The 18497-nt window shown below is 41.4% G+C and overlaps 1 protein-coding gene across 1 annotated transcript in view; it reads right to left on the bottom strand.

The window, feature by feature from the left end:
* Nucleotides 1-16978, bottom strand: part of myo10l3 (myosin X, like 3) — a 57096-nt gene extending 40118 nt beyond the window's left edge. Inside the window, exons 1-2 of the mRNA XM_042426765.1 lie at nt 16651-16978; nt 989-1087 (exon numbers count right to left, since the gene is read on the bottom strand). Of these exons, the coding sequence (XP_042282699.1) occupies nt 989-1087; nt 16651-16671 (120 nt within the window). The 5' untranslated portion in view covers nt 16672-16978. The remainder of the gene's footprint in view (nt 1-988; nt 1088-16650) is intronic.
* Between the last annotated feature and the right edge of the window lie 1519 nt (nt 16979-18497).

Here is an 18497-nt window from a genome sequence, read left to right as displayed (position 1 = left end):
AATTTCCTGCGTTTCCACTCAGGTTTTCTTATGTGCAAATTGAAAATGTGCATAAAAACAGGTGGATGTCAATGCACTTCCTGTGCTATTTGACATTATGTAGGTAGTACTGTATACAGTGAGTGGGTTTATAAGCTGCCTGCTAGAAAGTTGCAGCCTGTAAAAGCACAATGAGCTGAAAGACATTAAAACTCTTACAGCTGCAGAATAAGGTGATATTTCTCTGTGGGTCTTGGCTTGTAGTTGTTGTGGAAATGATGGTATACATCTTAATCCTGTGGACAGAATTGGTCCTTGGGCCCTTCCCTGTTCCTTCCTAAGGCCTTGACCTAATCAAAGACCTGCGGCTGCGTTTGAGTTTGGACGGACGGTGAACGTATGGAGCTGGTGTGCAATCCTATACACTGCTCATAGGGTTTGTTGAGTACAAAGGCATTCCATAAGACACGAGCGGCACAGAAAAGCTCATTTTCAATCCATTTCATTTTCACAGCTATTTTCTAACCGTCCATCGCCACCCCCCAACCCCCCTCTCTCTAGCAGGATTTCCTCCAGACACAAAGACCACCATGCACTGCCAAACAGATAAGCTCAGGCCAATGACTTGTCACAAGGAGCTCATTCCTGTCATTCTTACTTTATTACAAAAGGTGTTGATCCCACGGAAGAGCCGAGAGATGAAACACATGTGTGCGAACAATTAACCCTCTAACATATACACAAGACCCCTCCCCTCCCCTTGCACATTTTAACTGAAAGGTTAGGGGAGGATTACAAGTTCACTATGTCAGTTATAGCCAATAATAAATTAGAAGGATGATATGCATAAGAAAGACTGAACAGTGTTGATTTAAAAACTATCTCCTTAACCTTAAGGGTGGACTTCTAAATCCATGAAAAATGTGACAACACATAGTGAAGACAGACAAGAAGGATATGAATCATTGGCAGTATTGATGCTTCAGCAGTGAAAAATAAGTCTTCTTACCTTCCCATAATCGGTGGTGAGGACCAGGGAGGCATCATCACAAGAGGTGACGGTGGAGGGGAGGAGCTGTTCTTTGTGTCTCAGCCAGACACGGGCCTCCTGCAACATAATAGCCAGCACAACACCATTAGCATCTGGACACAGGGCTCACATTGAAGTCATCTGGTTCATAAAAGTACTTGACATTTGCATTACAATCATAGTTTTAGGCATCTTGCAGACCATCTACTAAGGATGAACAAAAAGGAAGGAGACGTTCACTCTATAAATAGCATTAAAAACATCTTACTCAGGTGTAATATGAATGTGACAGTTGAGTAATAGTTTCTCAGTTAGAGAGAAAAGCAGAAATTATTCTAGGAAAGCAGGGGTTACGCCCTCTAGTTCTCTCTGTATTTCTTCCATTTTTCTCAGCATTGCTCAGCACTCTGTGCCACATAGCTACTCCCTTACCGCACCAAACTGGCACTGTTATCCTCTTTTTAAACTGTCATTGCCTTTTAGTAGAGAAGAGCTGTTTGCCGGCCTGCATGCGGAGGGTGTGTCAGAGACTCAAACTAACATTTAGAGTCTGACACTGTCAGAAAGGCTTTCAGTCTTTGGTTGTGCAGGCTTGTTTAGTCCATAAAAAAACATAATATGACTCCAGATAAGCATTTGCCACTTTTGCAGTTGGATCAATACAAATGTTTTTTTCTGCCCAGCATCTTTTCTTCTTTTCTATATTTGAACACACTTCTCACGACAGTCTCACATCACATCCTGGTTCAAGAGAGAGATCAACACCACCACTACAGCTGATGTGGGTGGCCTGGTCTCCAATGTTTGTGTATCAATGTGGAGTCATTGACCTTCCCAGACATGTTTGTTGGCAGCTCAGTAACCAGGAGCAATAACAGGAATCTGAGGCTGATTGCTCAGACGGACTGTCATTTCCTCACGGCGGTGGAAGATACATTTATAGACCCCGTTGTGTTTTACTGACTGTAGTGGAGAGAGAGTGTCTGTACTGTCTGACCCCGTGGTCTAAATGGATGACTAAAGATGACTAAAGCCAACTTTGTCAAAGTCAAAACACCAAATGTGGCTTTTGGTTAAACAATAATAATCAGATAAAACCATCCAATGGTAAACCCTGTATTTCATCAGTCTTTGGTCTTTACTGTAAGTAAAACAATGCTAATTGAAGATATGAAGACTACAGGATGTGCAGTTTAAAGAACTTTGGACTGAAAGTCGAACCTCTCTTGCAAGAAGCCTGTCTTTGACCGACTAAACACAATTAATCATCACAAGTGTGACCATTGAGGTGGCCGGGGAAACGTGGAGCAAAAAGGAATTGTGTGTCCAACAGAGCATAAAACCGAAAGGATCAATATGTATGGATTCCACTTGGAAACCTTATACAAGGTCACCACTTCCAGACATCAATCCTCATTAACTATTAAAAACAGGCTGCCACGTGTGCACACACACGCTTTCATCCACGGAGCACAAATGTGTTTGCTATCAGGGACAGAACAAAGATCAAGATGCTTTTGTTTAATACATGACTAGATGTTTATGCGCAATTCAAACTGCTGAATCACAGAGACAAAGAGGAAATTATTTCAATGTTGAAGAATTATTGTTTTAAATGAACTTGCTCAACAGCTTACAGTAAAATTGTTATTAATTCTATTTTTTTCTTTATTTTAAGGCATCCTTCTTGAACAAAGGGTCCCATGGCCAACCAGCCAGTCTGCAAACCTACTTCCATCATCAAGGATTTTTTTTTTCTCTGAGTCGGCTAATGGAGCACAGCTAAATGTGGCTCTCTTAAACCACAGGGGGCAACGGTTAGTGGGATAAAGGGGGTCGTGTAAATTAGGAAGAGGAGGCTGAGGGGGGAGTGAGAGGGGAAAGAGGAAGGGTGCAAGCACTTGATAATGCCTCGCCCCCCATTGTCTGCAAAAACAGGCAGACAAACAGAAACGCTGGGACGTGAATATTACAGAGATGTTCTCCGACACGTGGCCACACATGAACACCTACTGACCTGACTGCCGACTGTGCCTGCCTGGTACCAGCTTGGCATGCATGGCCTGTTCAAGGAAAAGCTGCTTCACGTGAGTTCGCTGAGGTCCAGTCAGGAGATTAATAGTGTTTACTCTATAGATTTTAAGAAGATCAGTTGCTGTTATGTAACTGGAAATCACAAGGGATTGAATTCAGCAGAATTTTGCTGTGAGTCATCATCTTGTGGAGGCTGTTTGTATTTGCAACTGCTTCAGTGGATCTGAGAAAGTGTAGAAACATGCAGGGGGTAGGCTGTAACAATAGGTAGATTACATGAGAAGTTACACGGGATAAGACAGCGGGCAAGCCATGACATGGAAAACCAGTATTGTTTCAATTAAGAAACTGCAAATATGGTTCAGTTGCTGAGTCTGAGTCTCAGAGGTTTTACATTCATAGGAACAAGGATTTTCTCAAAGAAATGCCTAGTCACCATCAAGACAGATAAGACTTGCTTAATTTGCTTAAACTATATGGTAAACTAAAAGTCAGCAACAAGCTGGCCTATAAAGACACTAATGCCAGCTTGGCTTGCTGCACCAGCGTCTGTGCAGAGTGATTTGGAGAAATGCCCATCAAACACTAAAATCAAAATTGGCAGTAACAGCCACATCAGAAGTCATCTAACAAATAAAACTTGCACATTCATTGGATTCAGCAAATCATTTTTGGTCACTTTATTTCTGTTTTAATTGATTTTAATATTTTAAAGACTGTAAAAAAAACAAACTTGTATTTTATTTGTACACAGTCCTCTAGCTCTATAATAATTCAGATATTTGAAAATAGAAAATAAAAAAGGGAAAACAGAAAATGAAGATAAAAAAGAAAACGAAATAACATCACTAAAATACTATTTAAAGGGGACATATTATGCTTTTTGTGGTTTTCTGTTATTTATATACTGTTATGATGTCAGATATCTATGTTAAACATGGTCAAAATTCCAGTCAGTGCTTGAAGCCAGGGCTTCAACCTGCTCTGAATGCTTCATTTGCAATGTTTTTTTCTATCTTGATGATGAGTTTATGTCAGATCGTCACACATGCCCATAAATGGCCGTCCGTTCCATAGCCTTGGTTGCTAAAGTTGTTTGTTTTTCCATGTGTTGTTTGTGTTGTCCACTCTCATATTTTGGATTGGATTCCGCCTGGAAAATGTATGGATGTATTTGAGAAGTTGACATTTTGAGTAAAGAAAGAGAAAAAGTATAGAAATCCTACAACTATAGTTTGTTGCAGCTTCCAAGAGCTGGCCAATCAGAACAGAGTGGGCTCATCAGGACGGGGGTCTTGAAGAGACAGGAGCTAAAACGGCCTGTTTCAGACAGAGGCTGAACTGAGGGGCTGCGTAAAGGACCAGTATAAGATAAATAGGGAGTTTTTTTGAACTGTGAGTCATACAAAGATAAACCAGAACTGCCCCAGAATAAAAATATTGACCTTGAAATGTGCTTGATATGTCATATCCTGTCATATCCTGTATCTTTAAAGGTGCCCGTCCCAGGGAGCCCACTCTTTTCTGATTGGCCAGCTCTTGGAAGCCGCCCTTTGGCAGACATCCGCAGGCTGACTATAGCGGTAGGATTTCACTTGTTTTTCTTGTTCTTTAATCAAAATGGAAACTTCTCAAATACATCCATACATGTTCAAGTCCAAATCTGATCCAAAATATGCCAGTGGACAACGCGAGCAGCCTATGAAACAACCTTAGTAACAACCTTAGCAACAAAGGTTACGGGACAGACGGCCGTCTGTTTGTGCAAACAATCTGACATCATCACAGGGAGGAAGTAGAAGTAACTTTGCAAACACAACAAATAGGCTGAGGCCTGGACTTTTGACTTTCAAGGAGCATTTTTACATACGTTCACCTCAAGTTTTAGACCTTTGACCATGTTTAACATAGACACCCAACATCATAACAGTATAAAAATAACAGAAATTCACAAAGAGCATATGTTCCCTTTAAACATAAAAGGTGGTCAACTAAGAACAACTTCAACACCCCAGTGTTCTCCAACTAATATCCCTTACCTTCTCTATGATGTTGCACCCTTAATATACGGTATATACAATAAGAATATCCCATATTTGACATATTTTTTAGCTCACATTTCTAGATTTTAATTGTACATTGCCACAAACCATCACAGATTGAGGAAGCAATCATAGTTTGGTCTAGTTGAAATATAAGTCATCCAAAATATCATGTTATGTCAGGAGGTTTTGGTCTGTCTTAAATAATCACAGTATTTTTCAGGATAACTATCAGCCTGCACAATTTCAGTTGGTAGAGGTGAGGTGGGGTTTCGCAGTAACTTGAGGGCTCAAGAAAGCCAACACCAGATGTTTTTGTCCATTTGTTCGTGTCTTTGTGTGTGAGCGTGTGTGTGGTGAAAGAGTCTGAAGCTGGAGGGTAAAGTAGAGATGAACTGTCTCAGCAACAGATGGTGTCACCAAAACTCCTCCCCCTTATCCCCTCCATCCTCAAGCCTTGTCACGAAGTCAAGACAAAGGCAACCACCTCTGACTGAGAGCTCAGGAGTTAACCAGGCGGAAATATCCCAAACAAAAGCCAACTGGGACACAAAGGGGCACGGGCTCATGTTAAGTCCCCCAGACTTCAATCACCTGCTGCAGCACAACTGATCATTCTAACTAAACTAGGGAAACATGTCGACCATCTCTTACATAATAATCATTGGAAAGTACAGTGTTCATTTAGTAATGAAGCACAGTCTTCAATGGGTTTCATTACCAGGTGTCAACCCCACTCCTGTGCCTACGATCGCCAGATGTTTTAATAGCTCCAATAAAAAGCACAGTTGATCTGCTGCCATGTCACTGAGCACGTGTAGCACCGCTGAGGCAGAACCAGCTGACAATGGTAATCTGACCCCCCGAAAACAGGCTGCACATCGATGTCCCGTCATGCTTTCTGACACAGAAACCACACGGGCTGAATGATGTGATCCCAGAGTCGGTGGCTTGAGTTTCCGCAGCTTGTATAATGACATCAAGCTCAAAGATTTGCTAATGAATGCGTCTTAAATATTTAAGAGCATACACAGTACAAGGTGCCATGGGCTCTTTCTCTGCTGTCTGGTGTAGCATGAGCGCAGGCAGTATCAGGTGATCCCATCAGCCAGCACAAAAGAAAGCTAATTAACTCAGTCTAACATGGACACAGTTGAACAATTAGTTATGATAGGCTAACTTCTTGGATCACAGGGTGATTTCAGGGAGCGGTGAGTGAACGTTTGCCCAGCGGACAGCAGGCAGTGAATGGCTGCTGGTGCTGCAGGTAGGGCTGACTGCTGGCCAGGGCTGATGCCTGGCAGAAGGATGAGTACGTTCTGCTGGATTCCTGACAAGCATCTAATTTGTCATGCCCGGATGTGGAGGAAGATAAACCAAACACAGGAACGTAACCACCAGGCACTGGCACAAACGCAGTCCAAAGGATACTCAGCTGTTGCTGCTTTCAATGGTCCCTCTCAAATCTCTTCACTTCTGCATGTTCATTCATGTTTTGTTTTTTATAATTATTTGGTTATCTTGTTTGTCTTAGACTGCAAGTTCTCACTGACTTAAAGCATGTAATTTAGAGGCAAATGTTCAACACGTCATCTCGTTATACAGGACTGCGGTCCAGCACCCTATTTACACCTCAAACACCAAGACATATCAACATTACAATAACAAGAGAGAGGCATGAGGCCAAGTCGCTAACCCTATGTGACCCCACTCAGGGTGCCTGGACAGATGTGCAGTCCAGGACATTGACTGGCTGAGCTGCATTTAATAAGGTCAAACAGCATATTGGCACTTGCAAGTTGTGTGTTTTCACAAGAAATTAGTCTGTTGTATTGATGTTCAACCAAAAATAAGTATAGTAAAAAATAAAAACCATCAAAATCCAGCCTGATTTTCCAATTTGCCCTAACTTGCATGTCTCTGGACTGTGGGAGGAAACATATGCAGACATGAAGAGAACAGAAGGCCCCCTGTCAGCCAGTGGACTCGAATAATCTTGTCAGTTTTGCTATTAAACATTTTCATTTTTCCTTTTTTAAATGTGGTTATAATGGCCATACAAAAACCAATAAAGTCACAAGACTGTACGTTGCCAGCAGAACCCCGTCAAAAAAAAGAAAAATAAAGGTAACAATGCAGGGGTTTATTGCTTTATCCATTAAAAAAGGAACCAAAGACAAATTCAGGGATTGTAACCAAATCTCCTGAATGCTGAGTGAGTGGAACGAGGAGGAATCTGCCAAGTAGCTGGTGAGATTAAACAACAGGCTGAGTGCGGCTGGGACAGGGATCTGGGCAAAGGTCCCGCTAGGTCTTTGGCCACAAACTTTCCAGTAGGGTGAAAGCCTTACGTCTTACAAAAAACCCAACCTCAGCTGAAAGTTACTGGATATAATTCCACATCACAAACATGAGAAACCAGCTGCTTATTACCTCAACAGTTTGACTCAGCTGCGTCTATGTAAGGACTTTTTTTTATAAATGTGGGAATGAAAATGAAAACTAGGCTACTGATTTCAAATGTTTTCTTTTGTTTTGTGTATATGTATGTGAAATCAAACTGGAATTAAATGTTTTCTACTGTTCAGAGTGAAAAGCTCCACTTGGCCAATCAGGGGTTAAGAGCCATTCTCCAAAGCTCTTCAGTAGCTTCTTGAGGGAAAGGAAAAGTGTTTCTCATCCACGTTCTTGCACATATTTTCCAAGGATTCAGCCCAACCACTGCCACCAGGCTAATCATATTGTATATATTTACTCAGCAGTAAAGAATAAATCAGACCAACAGTGATTAAATAAAAATGTGCTTCTACAGTACTCTGTCTTTGTTTCCTCTGTGCCACTGTAATGTCTGCCTGCTGCAGAGGGTGCAGCCCACGCCTGCAGCCAGCACGGGGTGAGGGCGGGGAAGAGCAGGGTGGGTGACCGAGGGGAAAAAAAAATCACATGATGATTAAAGGCAACCTTCAGCATCTGTGCTGGAAGACGGATGAATAAATGATGAAGGGAGCAGCTGATCAGGAATTAGCTAATGGAGGAGGAGGAGTCCCATGGGGAACAGGGCTTCCCCCAGTCTTTGGTGGGGGCCTGACAGAATAAGGATGGAGGGTGTAGTTCATCAACTGTTCTTGACTCCAAGGAACCCCCTGCAGAGGCAGCTATACAGAGACTTAAAGCTGGACGGCCTGGAGGCAGCAGCCTCATCGGTAAACACTGTGAGGCAATCTGACATGTGGCTCACTGACTGAATGATGTCATGCTTCATTTTTATATTCAAAGGTTGTTTTTGTTAAAGAAGGAGGTCTAACAATAATGACTTAAATGTATTTGTTTCACTAAGTTGCATTGCAGCAGCAATTTGTTGTCAACACTGTCTTTTAAACTATTTTCATTAACACACCAAAGGGAACGATTAAGTCACAATAAAAATCTAGCAAGTAAAGCAAGTACATGTTTTTACAGGATCATGTGTTTATGTGCCTGAGTGTGTGGGGGTGTTAGCAAGCACCTCAACCATCATCATCTGATGGAGCTAATCTGCCGTGTTGCTAATGAGTGTATTGAAGTGAATTTGCATTACAAATGATGTCTTCAGGAGCACAACAGAAAGAGGAGGAACATTTGAGTCTCAGCCACAGACCCCCGGCACATTATTCTGTTTTACATCCTGTGTGAACATATTTTCCTCCCAATACTGTTCTACACAGATCAAAGCGTATGACCTTGTGCTCCAGGTTATGACTTTCTTTTAACAACAGAACTGGTTCCAGGATGGGACATGGAGGCAGCAAATGATGTGATTGATGCATTTGTGATTGGATTGTCAGCTAAGCCTCATGACTTACAATCTCTACAGTGTCACCTGTCATTCTTCCTCCTGTCTGTCATTTACTTGTTTAACCCTCTCTGGACTCATCAGTGGACTGTTATGGGCTCACACAGCAGGAATCCCAGAGATATTCCAGGAATGCTGCTCAGTCAGGACTGTCAGAGACAGAGGATGAGTCTGTCTGACTGTGTGAGTCATCTGAGGCACGGCCAGTGGAGTAGTGGTTGTGAACGGTGACCAGGGTCCGGTTACATTGCCAATGACCTTCACCGACACTTCATGCTGGCCCAGATTGATCACTCTGCCTCTTGGGGACCCTCCTGTCTTACATGGTTTATAATTGTGGACATGTGTTTGTTTCGCTGAAATAATTCATTGATTGACTAAATGACAAAAACATGCAACTACTTCCAATACTGTCACAGTTTCCAACTCTCTGCATATATTTTATCACATTTAAAGCACATTATTTATGTGGATAATCTATAATGGTCATAAAGGAAAATAGAAGGTCAGGATAATGTTATTGTGGTGAAGATGACTGAACACATTGGAGTTAAGGTGACAGTATGCTCCACAGAAGTGCTTGTCAGATGGTCGGAGAGCATCTGAACCCCATCCCCCAACACGTTCATGATGTTAGGATTTGGGGAGGCTGCATTCAACAATTCTGTGACTTTTAGAAACTGAAATTGACTCCCACTTTGTGCAGCGATTGGCCAGACAAGCTCTCTTTGACTGCAACAATACAAATGTCTTCCAGGAGAGACTGTCCGAAAGTTTGAACAATTACAACGTCTCTCCATTTCACCTTGCTTTCAAGTGTGGCCATTTGCCACAGCTATAAACACTTTTGCCTTCAGACATGGCTAGATGATCCTTCTTGCGTACTAGTTTGTTTCAAGTATAACCCTGCCTTTATGTGTGACGTCATGCAGCATATGAAAGTTCAAAAAACACAGAAAATGCAATACTTCACTCCAGGAATGGCTGAACAAAGACTACAAAGAATTATGTTTTTCTTCTGGGGAAAGCATTTTTCATTCTTTCAGGGTCTCTGAGTCATGAAAACATGGGACATTCCACCTCATGTGAGTCTTAGTATCTTGGTATATGATCTTTCAACAGCCTCAGGCCTAACCACACACACACTCATGTCTAATAAACCAGACTGGGAATGGGTGGGAATGCTAACATGTCATGACTATGAGTTGCACCATGCTGGGTTGTTTGCCTCTGTTAAGCACCAAAGTGCCAGTTAGACTCTTCAGGACATTCAAGACTCATGCAGCGTGGGACATGTACTTAAACACAGCTGAGTGTTCATCTTGGCAATTAGAGATTAAATAACAACTGTGGCAATAATAATCATGAGAGTCAACAATTTTATATTTTTTAAGTATTTTTTCCCCTTAGGCTATACTCCCTTGTGGCTGTTGTGATGTGTTTAACTTACACACATAGGAAAATGAAATACGCAGGCGAGATCCTGTAATAGGCTGCCTCTGTGTGCAGTAATCATAGGGGGCTAAAAAAGGAAAGTCAACATCTGGGCCGGGAGCAGTAATCACAGGTTGGCTGTTATTAAGCTGCCAGACAAGACCTCTTAACTGAGAGGATTTAAAATACACTTATTACCAGCTCGCAGTGTCTGTCAGGTAGGGCAGCCAAGGTCAAGGCCAAGAGACTTTTAATGTGTCGGGGTAAGCGGCGGTAGACTTTAATTTTCTCTGGATAAGTATCCCAGATAAATACACTGCACGCAAATCTGCTAAAAAAATATTCTTATGTTTGTGGAGTGCAGGATTGATCTGGTTTTAATGTACAGGGGCATAAATCTTCTTCTTTCATTCAGAAACTTGCTGGTGATTGCAGTGACAATCTGTTCGGCAATGAAATATGTCACTACTAATGTTGAAATGTTAAATAACTCTCAAAGTATTTGCCATGTACTTGATTAAAAAAGAAAATAGGACTCTTTTTATGTACCTGTTCCTACAGGAGGACCGCAAGTAGATTAAACTTCAGTACCAGTTGAAAGTTTGGACACACCTTCAGATTCCCTTTAATGATGAAGTGTGTCCAAACGTTTGACTGTTACTGTATGAGCAACTGCTTGTACAAGTCCAGACGTAACTCTGCATGACTGTACGATGATTTCTTCATTTCGTTTTAATTCACAGATTTAGTGGACGGTGGTTGAGGATATTCTCTTTCATCATAGCCTTGTTGAGATGACAAATTAGTGACTTGCCCAAGTGCCCTGACGTGATTTATATTTCAGAGTATGACACACCCAGGGCTGCTGTGATAGGGATACAGACACAGGGAGTACAGGAAGGATGGGTGTTGGAGAGCAGATCGAACGTCAGTAGGTTTTGTTTTTTGTGAGCTCTGAACCTATAAAATGATCTGACGCTCTTCAGTCAAACCTTACAAGGGACTCAGGGGAGGGTGAGTAATGAGGGGTTGAATACCAGAATCAGGCGGGTCGTCAGTAAGGCTCAGCTATCAAAGGAATAATTCAACATTTTGGGAAATTTGCTTATTCGCTTTATTGCTGAGAGTTTGATGAGAAGTTCAATACACTCATGTCTGTACAGTAGCCTAAATATGCTTCCACCAGCAGCCATTTAGCTTAGCTTAGTGTAAAGACAAGACAAAAAAAGGGGAAACAGCTAGTCTGGCCATGTCTGACAAATCCGCCTATTAGCCTGTTAGCTCAGAATTATATCTCATTTGTTTAATTTGTACAAAAATCAAGGTGCAAAAATGTTGCAGGAAGTTACAGCACTTGCCCAAAAAATAGTCCAACCTATAAAACCACAACTTGTTGTTTTTACAGTTTAGTTTTCGCATTGATAAAACAATTGGGATGTGACATGTTACAGGTGAGATAGTTTCCCCTCGTTACCAGTCTTTTTGCTAAGTTAGCTAAGTTTGCTAAGCTAGCCAGCAGCTGGTTGTAACTTCATATTTACTATACAGACTGACAGTAGTATCGATCTTTTCATCTAACTCTCGACAGGAAAGAGAAAGTGACAATCCAGTCACACACGTTTTTCCAAAAATATCAAATTACTGCTTTAAAGGTTACTGGTTTTGTGTGGACAAGCAGACAAGACCACCGGAGACTCCATGAATAAAACTGTCACTTCATACTGCAATTATTTGTCCTTTGTCATGAATAGACAGGACGACAAGCTCTTGTTCTGCATTATTTGCTATTAGTGTACAAACTGTGGAAAGGTAAAGGTATCCTTCTCCTCTAATCACCACAAACACAGAAGGCTTTGTCCAAAGAGCCTGGTGATGTAGCAAACTAAAGCTAAAGTCAATAACATGGTGTCAGCAGGAGGTTATCACAGCACTGAACTCCCCATGATGGTCAGCTCGCTGATATACAGGGGTCAGGTTACTTGTGTTTGCATTTCTTGTAAATGCAGCTAGCCAGGTGAAAAGGAGAGGCACAGATATTAGCCAAGAGTAGATTCTAGTTTCAAAGCAGAAATAGAATGTAGTAAAATATTTGTTGTGCTAAAATGGAAAATCCTAATTCAACAGATTCCAAATTTTTATTATGAGCTGTGGTTTCCGAATTTAGCGGCATCTTGCGGAATGGACTTGGCAGAAATGGAATAAAATATTCAGACGTATGTTTTAATTAGTGTATAATGACCTTAAATAAGAATCATTGTGTTTTCGTTACCTTAGAATGATCCCTTTATATCTACATGGGGAGCAGGTTCCCATCCACGGAGCCCGCCATGTTGCTTCGCCAAGGACAGACAACCAAATATTGGCTCGAGAGAGGGCCTTTTGCGTTTTTCGCAAGTTTTGCGGACACCATAGGTTCTCCTACACGCTTGGAAGTGGAGGGGGGGTATACAGTTTGTTGCAGTCTGTAACCTGACCACTAGATGCCACTAAATCCAACACACTGCACCTTTAAACTACCTCTCCTTACACCAGGCATCCGTGTCATTATGAGCAAGGATTATCCATGTTATTTGGCGTGTGGTCAGACAATGGCTGTTGGTAATTAGTCCCAGTGCTCTTGTGACAGATTAAACCACCTCCAGACTGTACCCAAGCTGCAGGAGTTGTGCTGACGCACACATAAACCGCTGCTTTAATAATACCTCCCTCTGTTTGTTCAGAAACAGTCAGCACTGTTAATTTACCACAACTTTCAGACACGACACTCTCAGCAACTTTGTTTAAAAAATCTCCCTTTTGATGCAGTAAAGCACACAATAACCTCTTTAAGTTTAATTACGTGTTAAGACAGCTGCAGAAAAGATTCAAAGGAATGCAAGACCCATTAACCATTTTGTGCCTTTCCTTCCTTCCTTCCTTGCATCCTAACTTCACTTCCTGACCTCATTCCTTACTAAAATCAACCGTTCGCATGGCTGGAGGTGAAGAGAGACGATCTCAGATGGCTTCTCAGCTCTCTAAAGCGGCAGCTGGAGGAAGTGACAACTGGGTAGAAAAGACCCTGCCATCGCAAGAAAAAAATAGTCCACACTCAGGAGCAGGTTGGCCTTTCTCACATTACCCATTTCACCACAGAATGCTTACCGAGCATGCCGATGCACGGCTCCGGCTTCAAAGAGCTAGACATAAACAGCACATAGGGCTGCGAAGGATGTATCAGGATGGGGAGAATGTGTCTGTCTGTATGTGTGTGGGGTGGTGGTGATGGTGTGAAACCTAAAGCTTGCCACCACGGCTCTACAATGCTTGGATGACAGGCGGCCATGACCAGGAATTTCAGGGGTCAGGGTTGGGAATCTGGGATTCCCTCTTGTCAGAATATCTTTGAGAGAAAGGAATTTGGTGTGTAATGCAAGGCTGTGCTAGGAAGGAGTTAACGGGTGTGGAAAGATCCCCATGTGGCTTTACAGTGTGTAGCAGCTGCTGCTATAAAGGAACTGATTACCAAGTTTAGAAATGCACATAGCCGTGATCCAGTTTTGTCAACAGGATGTTTCACAAAGGCATAAAATATCTAAGGGATTCTGCTATGTTCAAAAAAAAAATATGGGAAGAGACACACACACAGAAAGCCACACAAGCCATATTTCCTGATACAGGGAAGTCTAGGATGGCCAAATCCAGCAGAAGTTAGCAGGCACTGACAAGATCTCCGACAACACTCCCAGTATTTGTGTGTGTTTAGTGGGTCATATCCATTCAGAGGACGGATTGGGTGTGGAGGCAGGCCACTGAGGGTTTTATGGTGTTGTGTCAGCTCCTGAGAGGAAAGGCCGTGCTTATGGACAGGATGGGCTTTCAGGATAAACCTCTGAGCATACACCCTTGTACCTGCCACTATTGCTAACCCCCGTTGCCACCTTAACCACCATGAGCGACGACGTGCAAGGGAAAGCTGGCTCTAGATAAGCACTAGACACACTGCCAGACACTTGATAAACGGTTAACTTAAATGAACCTGACCTGCAAAAGAATCTGCGTCCTCTCAGATCAAGAAGCAGATTGCACTTGCAATCATATCATTCATGCACTGACATCCAAGTTGTGTTAGCTGTCAAGAGCAGATTCACTGAAGGCACTGTAATGAATCATGCTGAAGATTTATCCTGCTGCACTTGATTCCACCGAGTTGGCTCAGTTTAATCCTCATCTTACTTCACTTCCAGTATTTCTGCTTAATTAAATCCACACTGGTAGCACTACGTCGTTGAGGATGTTGGCTTCTTTTCTTTACTCAAAAGTCATTTTAAAAGACAGAGCAGGTCATTCATTTATATTAAAGCAACAACCATCACAGATACACCTGCTTCATTGCCTATTTCTACAGTTTCTACTGATTAAAAAGCTAGTTTACGTCACACTTCATTATTAACTGTTGGATTAGCTCTATATTTATTCAAGATAATATATTTGATTTAATATTATAACCTTTACAAAGGAAGCATGTACTATGATTATCTTATTGGATGGAGTGGATTACAAGATGAATGATTCTCTGTTAATGTGTCTTTTCTCTGCATGGTATTGTCACTATGATGTTGTCAGAGTGAGTCATCCAATTTACATATAGTGGCAAAATAATGAGCCCAAAAGTGTCATTTGAAAAGGGATCTGACATAACTGAAATGCTCTGACATAAAATATTAATAATGGATACAGTCTGACTAAATTAGACATAGAAACTAGATCCATATAACATCTGTTGGTAGATACATGGATCAGTGCAGGTGGTTATATTTCAGGATGAAAAGTAATGTACTACATAACCATATTAGAGAAAATAATAAAAAAAGGAAACCTGGATAAAGTCAAATAAATCTTCAGGGGAAATCTCTCACAGTTTGTACAGGACAAAGGACACGCACCAAATTATAACAATGTTCTCAGAGCTGAAATAATAACCTTTCTCTGCACAGCATATCCATCTAATAAAATCAGATTATGAACCAGAATTGAGTTCAGCTCAATGTGTTCGCTGCTTATACAGCAGAATATTGAAAGTCACAATGTAGGTCAGCATGGCTCTACCTGTATGGGCTTTCAAAGGCTGATGCCTTTATCATTTACCTGAAGTCACCAGTAGATAAAAAGAAGTGTAGCTCAGTCTGACCACTTTCTTGCCAAAAATGACAAGAACTCAGTAATTTCCCCCAAACTGTATCCTGTAGTTTAGTTAAACTCTGTGACTGATCACTTCCTTTAAACTAAAAATATTAGATCACTGAATAAAAAGACTATGAAAAACAATAAATACAACTTTTCCATGGTGATTAACATAGCTTTGGTCAAACAGAAGTCTTTGTCATATGAGTGGAAGACCTCAAGTAGCACAATTTTATTCCTATTATCAGTCTAAATGTAGATCTCACTCCCAACATGACGTTAACAACTGATCATGTAAATATAAGCTCAAAAAAGGGGAAATAACATTGATAATGGTGATGATAATGACATGCATAAGTTATAACTTTTTTGCCACTGTTGAGAATAAAGAGCAGCTCATATGGAAACCTACACCGGGAGTCACAGCACATCCTCGAGGGGACAACACTGCTGACGCTGTTGGTCAGGTACAAGAGGTGAATAGAGGGTCTGTCAGAGGAGGATTCACCTCAGTCACACACCCTGTCTCTCTTTCTGTGAGTCCTTGTCTGAGTCACAAGGGTATGACAAATCAGAACTATAGCTATTCTCTCCTTAGCTTGTGTGTGTCTGGGCTGATTTAGAGATGACACATCCAGCCTCAACAGGCAGCTACTGCTGGATTCTCTGCCACAAATAAAAACTACAAAAGAGGAGCAAGAAATAGAGGAGAAACACATAAAGAATGGCAGTGATGCAGTCCTGAGTCCTGTTTGTATCTGTTTGTCAGAGGAGGAGAGATGTTTTACATGTATTAAAGTTCCCAGTATCAAGGTCCCATTACAGCTGCATCCTGTAGACCAGCCCAGTGCAGAGAAGCACACCCCTGATAGTCTGGGATATGAGAAGGTAACAAAAAGACAACAAACACAGAAAAGTAGATATGAAAAAGTGGTGCTTTTTAGTGATAAATTAACGAGCTCTTTAGAGGCATAATAACTGGTCTGAAATCAGTGTGGAGACGCGCACAACCCAACATGCTGAAACAAAACAAAAGACCCGCCGCGATCCCAATAATAATTTAGGACTCACGCTGGAAATGGTTTTAAATAATAGCCTGTGCTGTTTTTTTGTGTAGAAAAACGAGGCTAACTTACCTCTAAAAAGAAAGTATCCATTTTAACCAGTGCCCGACCTCACGTCCCTTTGTAGTCTGAGTTCAGGGTACCACAGTGGAGGAGGAGAGGAAGCTGTATTCCCAAATGATTTCCATCCGCTTCGCACAGATTAATAAAAAAAAAGTTGCTTATTTTCGTCCCTCAGCTGAAAAGTCTCTACCGGTCAGAAGCAAGGCATGTTTGCAGTCCTGTTTTCGGACACTTGAGAGTAGTTGTTGTCTGTGCCGCTGGCTCAGTGTCCCGGGAAGCCGCTGTGCTGCTGTTGTGCGTCTCTGCTGTCTGGCCATTTGATTTCAATGGACCCGGCACATTATGCAGAGAGGCGGAGCCTGCAGGGCCACAGACCTCCTGCAGCATACGCCCTCTTTGTGTCCACAAAGGGTCTGATGATCGGAGAGGACGTGTGCATGTTCCCCCCCTGTGTTTTTCAATACTCTTAAAAAGCACATAGGACAAAAATATGTGTACAAAGATTGAATTCACACCCAGTTATCCCTGCATGTGCTCACTGAGGATAAGAAACATTGGAAAGAAACTGAGAGGGAAGAGGAAGAGGGGGGCAAGTGGCCTTTATTTTAGTCAGTGATTGTTTACCAATAGATGTGGATCTCAGGATATTTGCAATATTTTGCATGGTAAATAAATACTGTACTGTGTAATGTGGGCATTTTGTGATAAATATGCCACGTTTTGGGAGATTGGCTCATTGGTTTGATCATACAAGCTGTATATTGTAAATATCCAGACATGTTTTATCATATTATTATACTTGGGATAATAAGTTGTGTCAGATATGGGTGGTTTTCAAGAATCTATAAAAATGCAAAAAAATCACTTCAAAAGTGTAATACTGGACACAAGAGGTCTTCTTCACTGTGAAGTCGGTGTATGAGCACCAGAGGCTTCAGATTTGCCCATCACACTTATAACACATGTATAAGTTGCATGCTGGACCAGGACTGCCTTTTGTGATGTCACAAATCATCATGTGTTAAAGTCAGATTTAAGGTGAGCACAGAGAAACTTTCACCCTTTAAAACAACCTTGTAGTATCAAACATGAGGGTCAAACATCCAAGTAACATTGGGCTGGGCAGATTATTTACTCTCATACTGCAAACACTTCAGCAAGATAAGAGCAAACTTTTCACTCCAGTTTTACATTTCCAACTTGTGCAAAGATGTCTTTGCCTCAATTTACACCGTCCAGAGCAAAAAAAGCACAGGTGGAATTAATAACATTAATGATTGCTCTATTGCATTTAGGTGAACCAGCTCCAGCACTCACTCACCGACATAACTTACTGAGGCAGTTAATTGAATTTAGCCATCATTAATGATATTATTTACACCTGTGCTTTTCCTGCTTTGACAAAATCAAAATATCTGCTGTGAAAACGGTCTATTGCCATCTGTTTGTTGTGTTTTTACATTGATTTTCTTCTTTGCATTCAAGCAGAACACACCTTCAGAAGGTGACCAGTCATGACTAGTTATTTTGGACCTTGTAGTGTGCCCCCTAGTGGTCAAAAATCACTTCACACAGCTTTAAAGCAAATGACAAAATTAGGTTTATTTGTATGATGTATGGTGAAACGGTATAATAATTCTCTGCACCCTGAATAGTCTCCTCATGCCTACTATTGATTACTGTGGCAAACTTATCAGCAAATTATTTAAGATTACTGGCTTGGTTTTTTTAAATCTTAATTATTTATTTTTATTTTCCTTAGAAGAATGTGTTTGTTTTCAGGGAAAAGGCATATTTCGTGCTTTTTATTTTGTTGTGTTGTTGTTTTTTAATTACTTTTTAATCTTTATTTCATC

The sequence above is a fragment of the Thunnus maccoyii genome, chromosome 11 (assembly GCF_910596095.1).
Source record: "Thunnus maccoyii chromosome 11, fThuMac1.1, whole genome shotgun sequence".
Lineage (NCBI taxonomy): Eukaryota > Metazoa > Chordata > Actinopteri > Scombriformes > Scombridae > Thunnus > Thunnus maccoyii.
The sequence above is the reverse complement of the archived record's forward strand: the minus strand, read 5'-3'. Positions and strand labels throughout refer to the sequence as shown.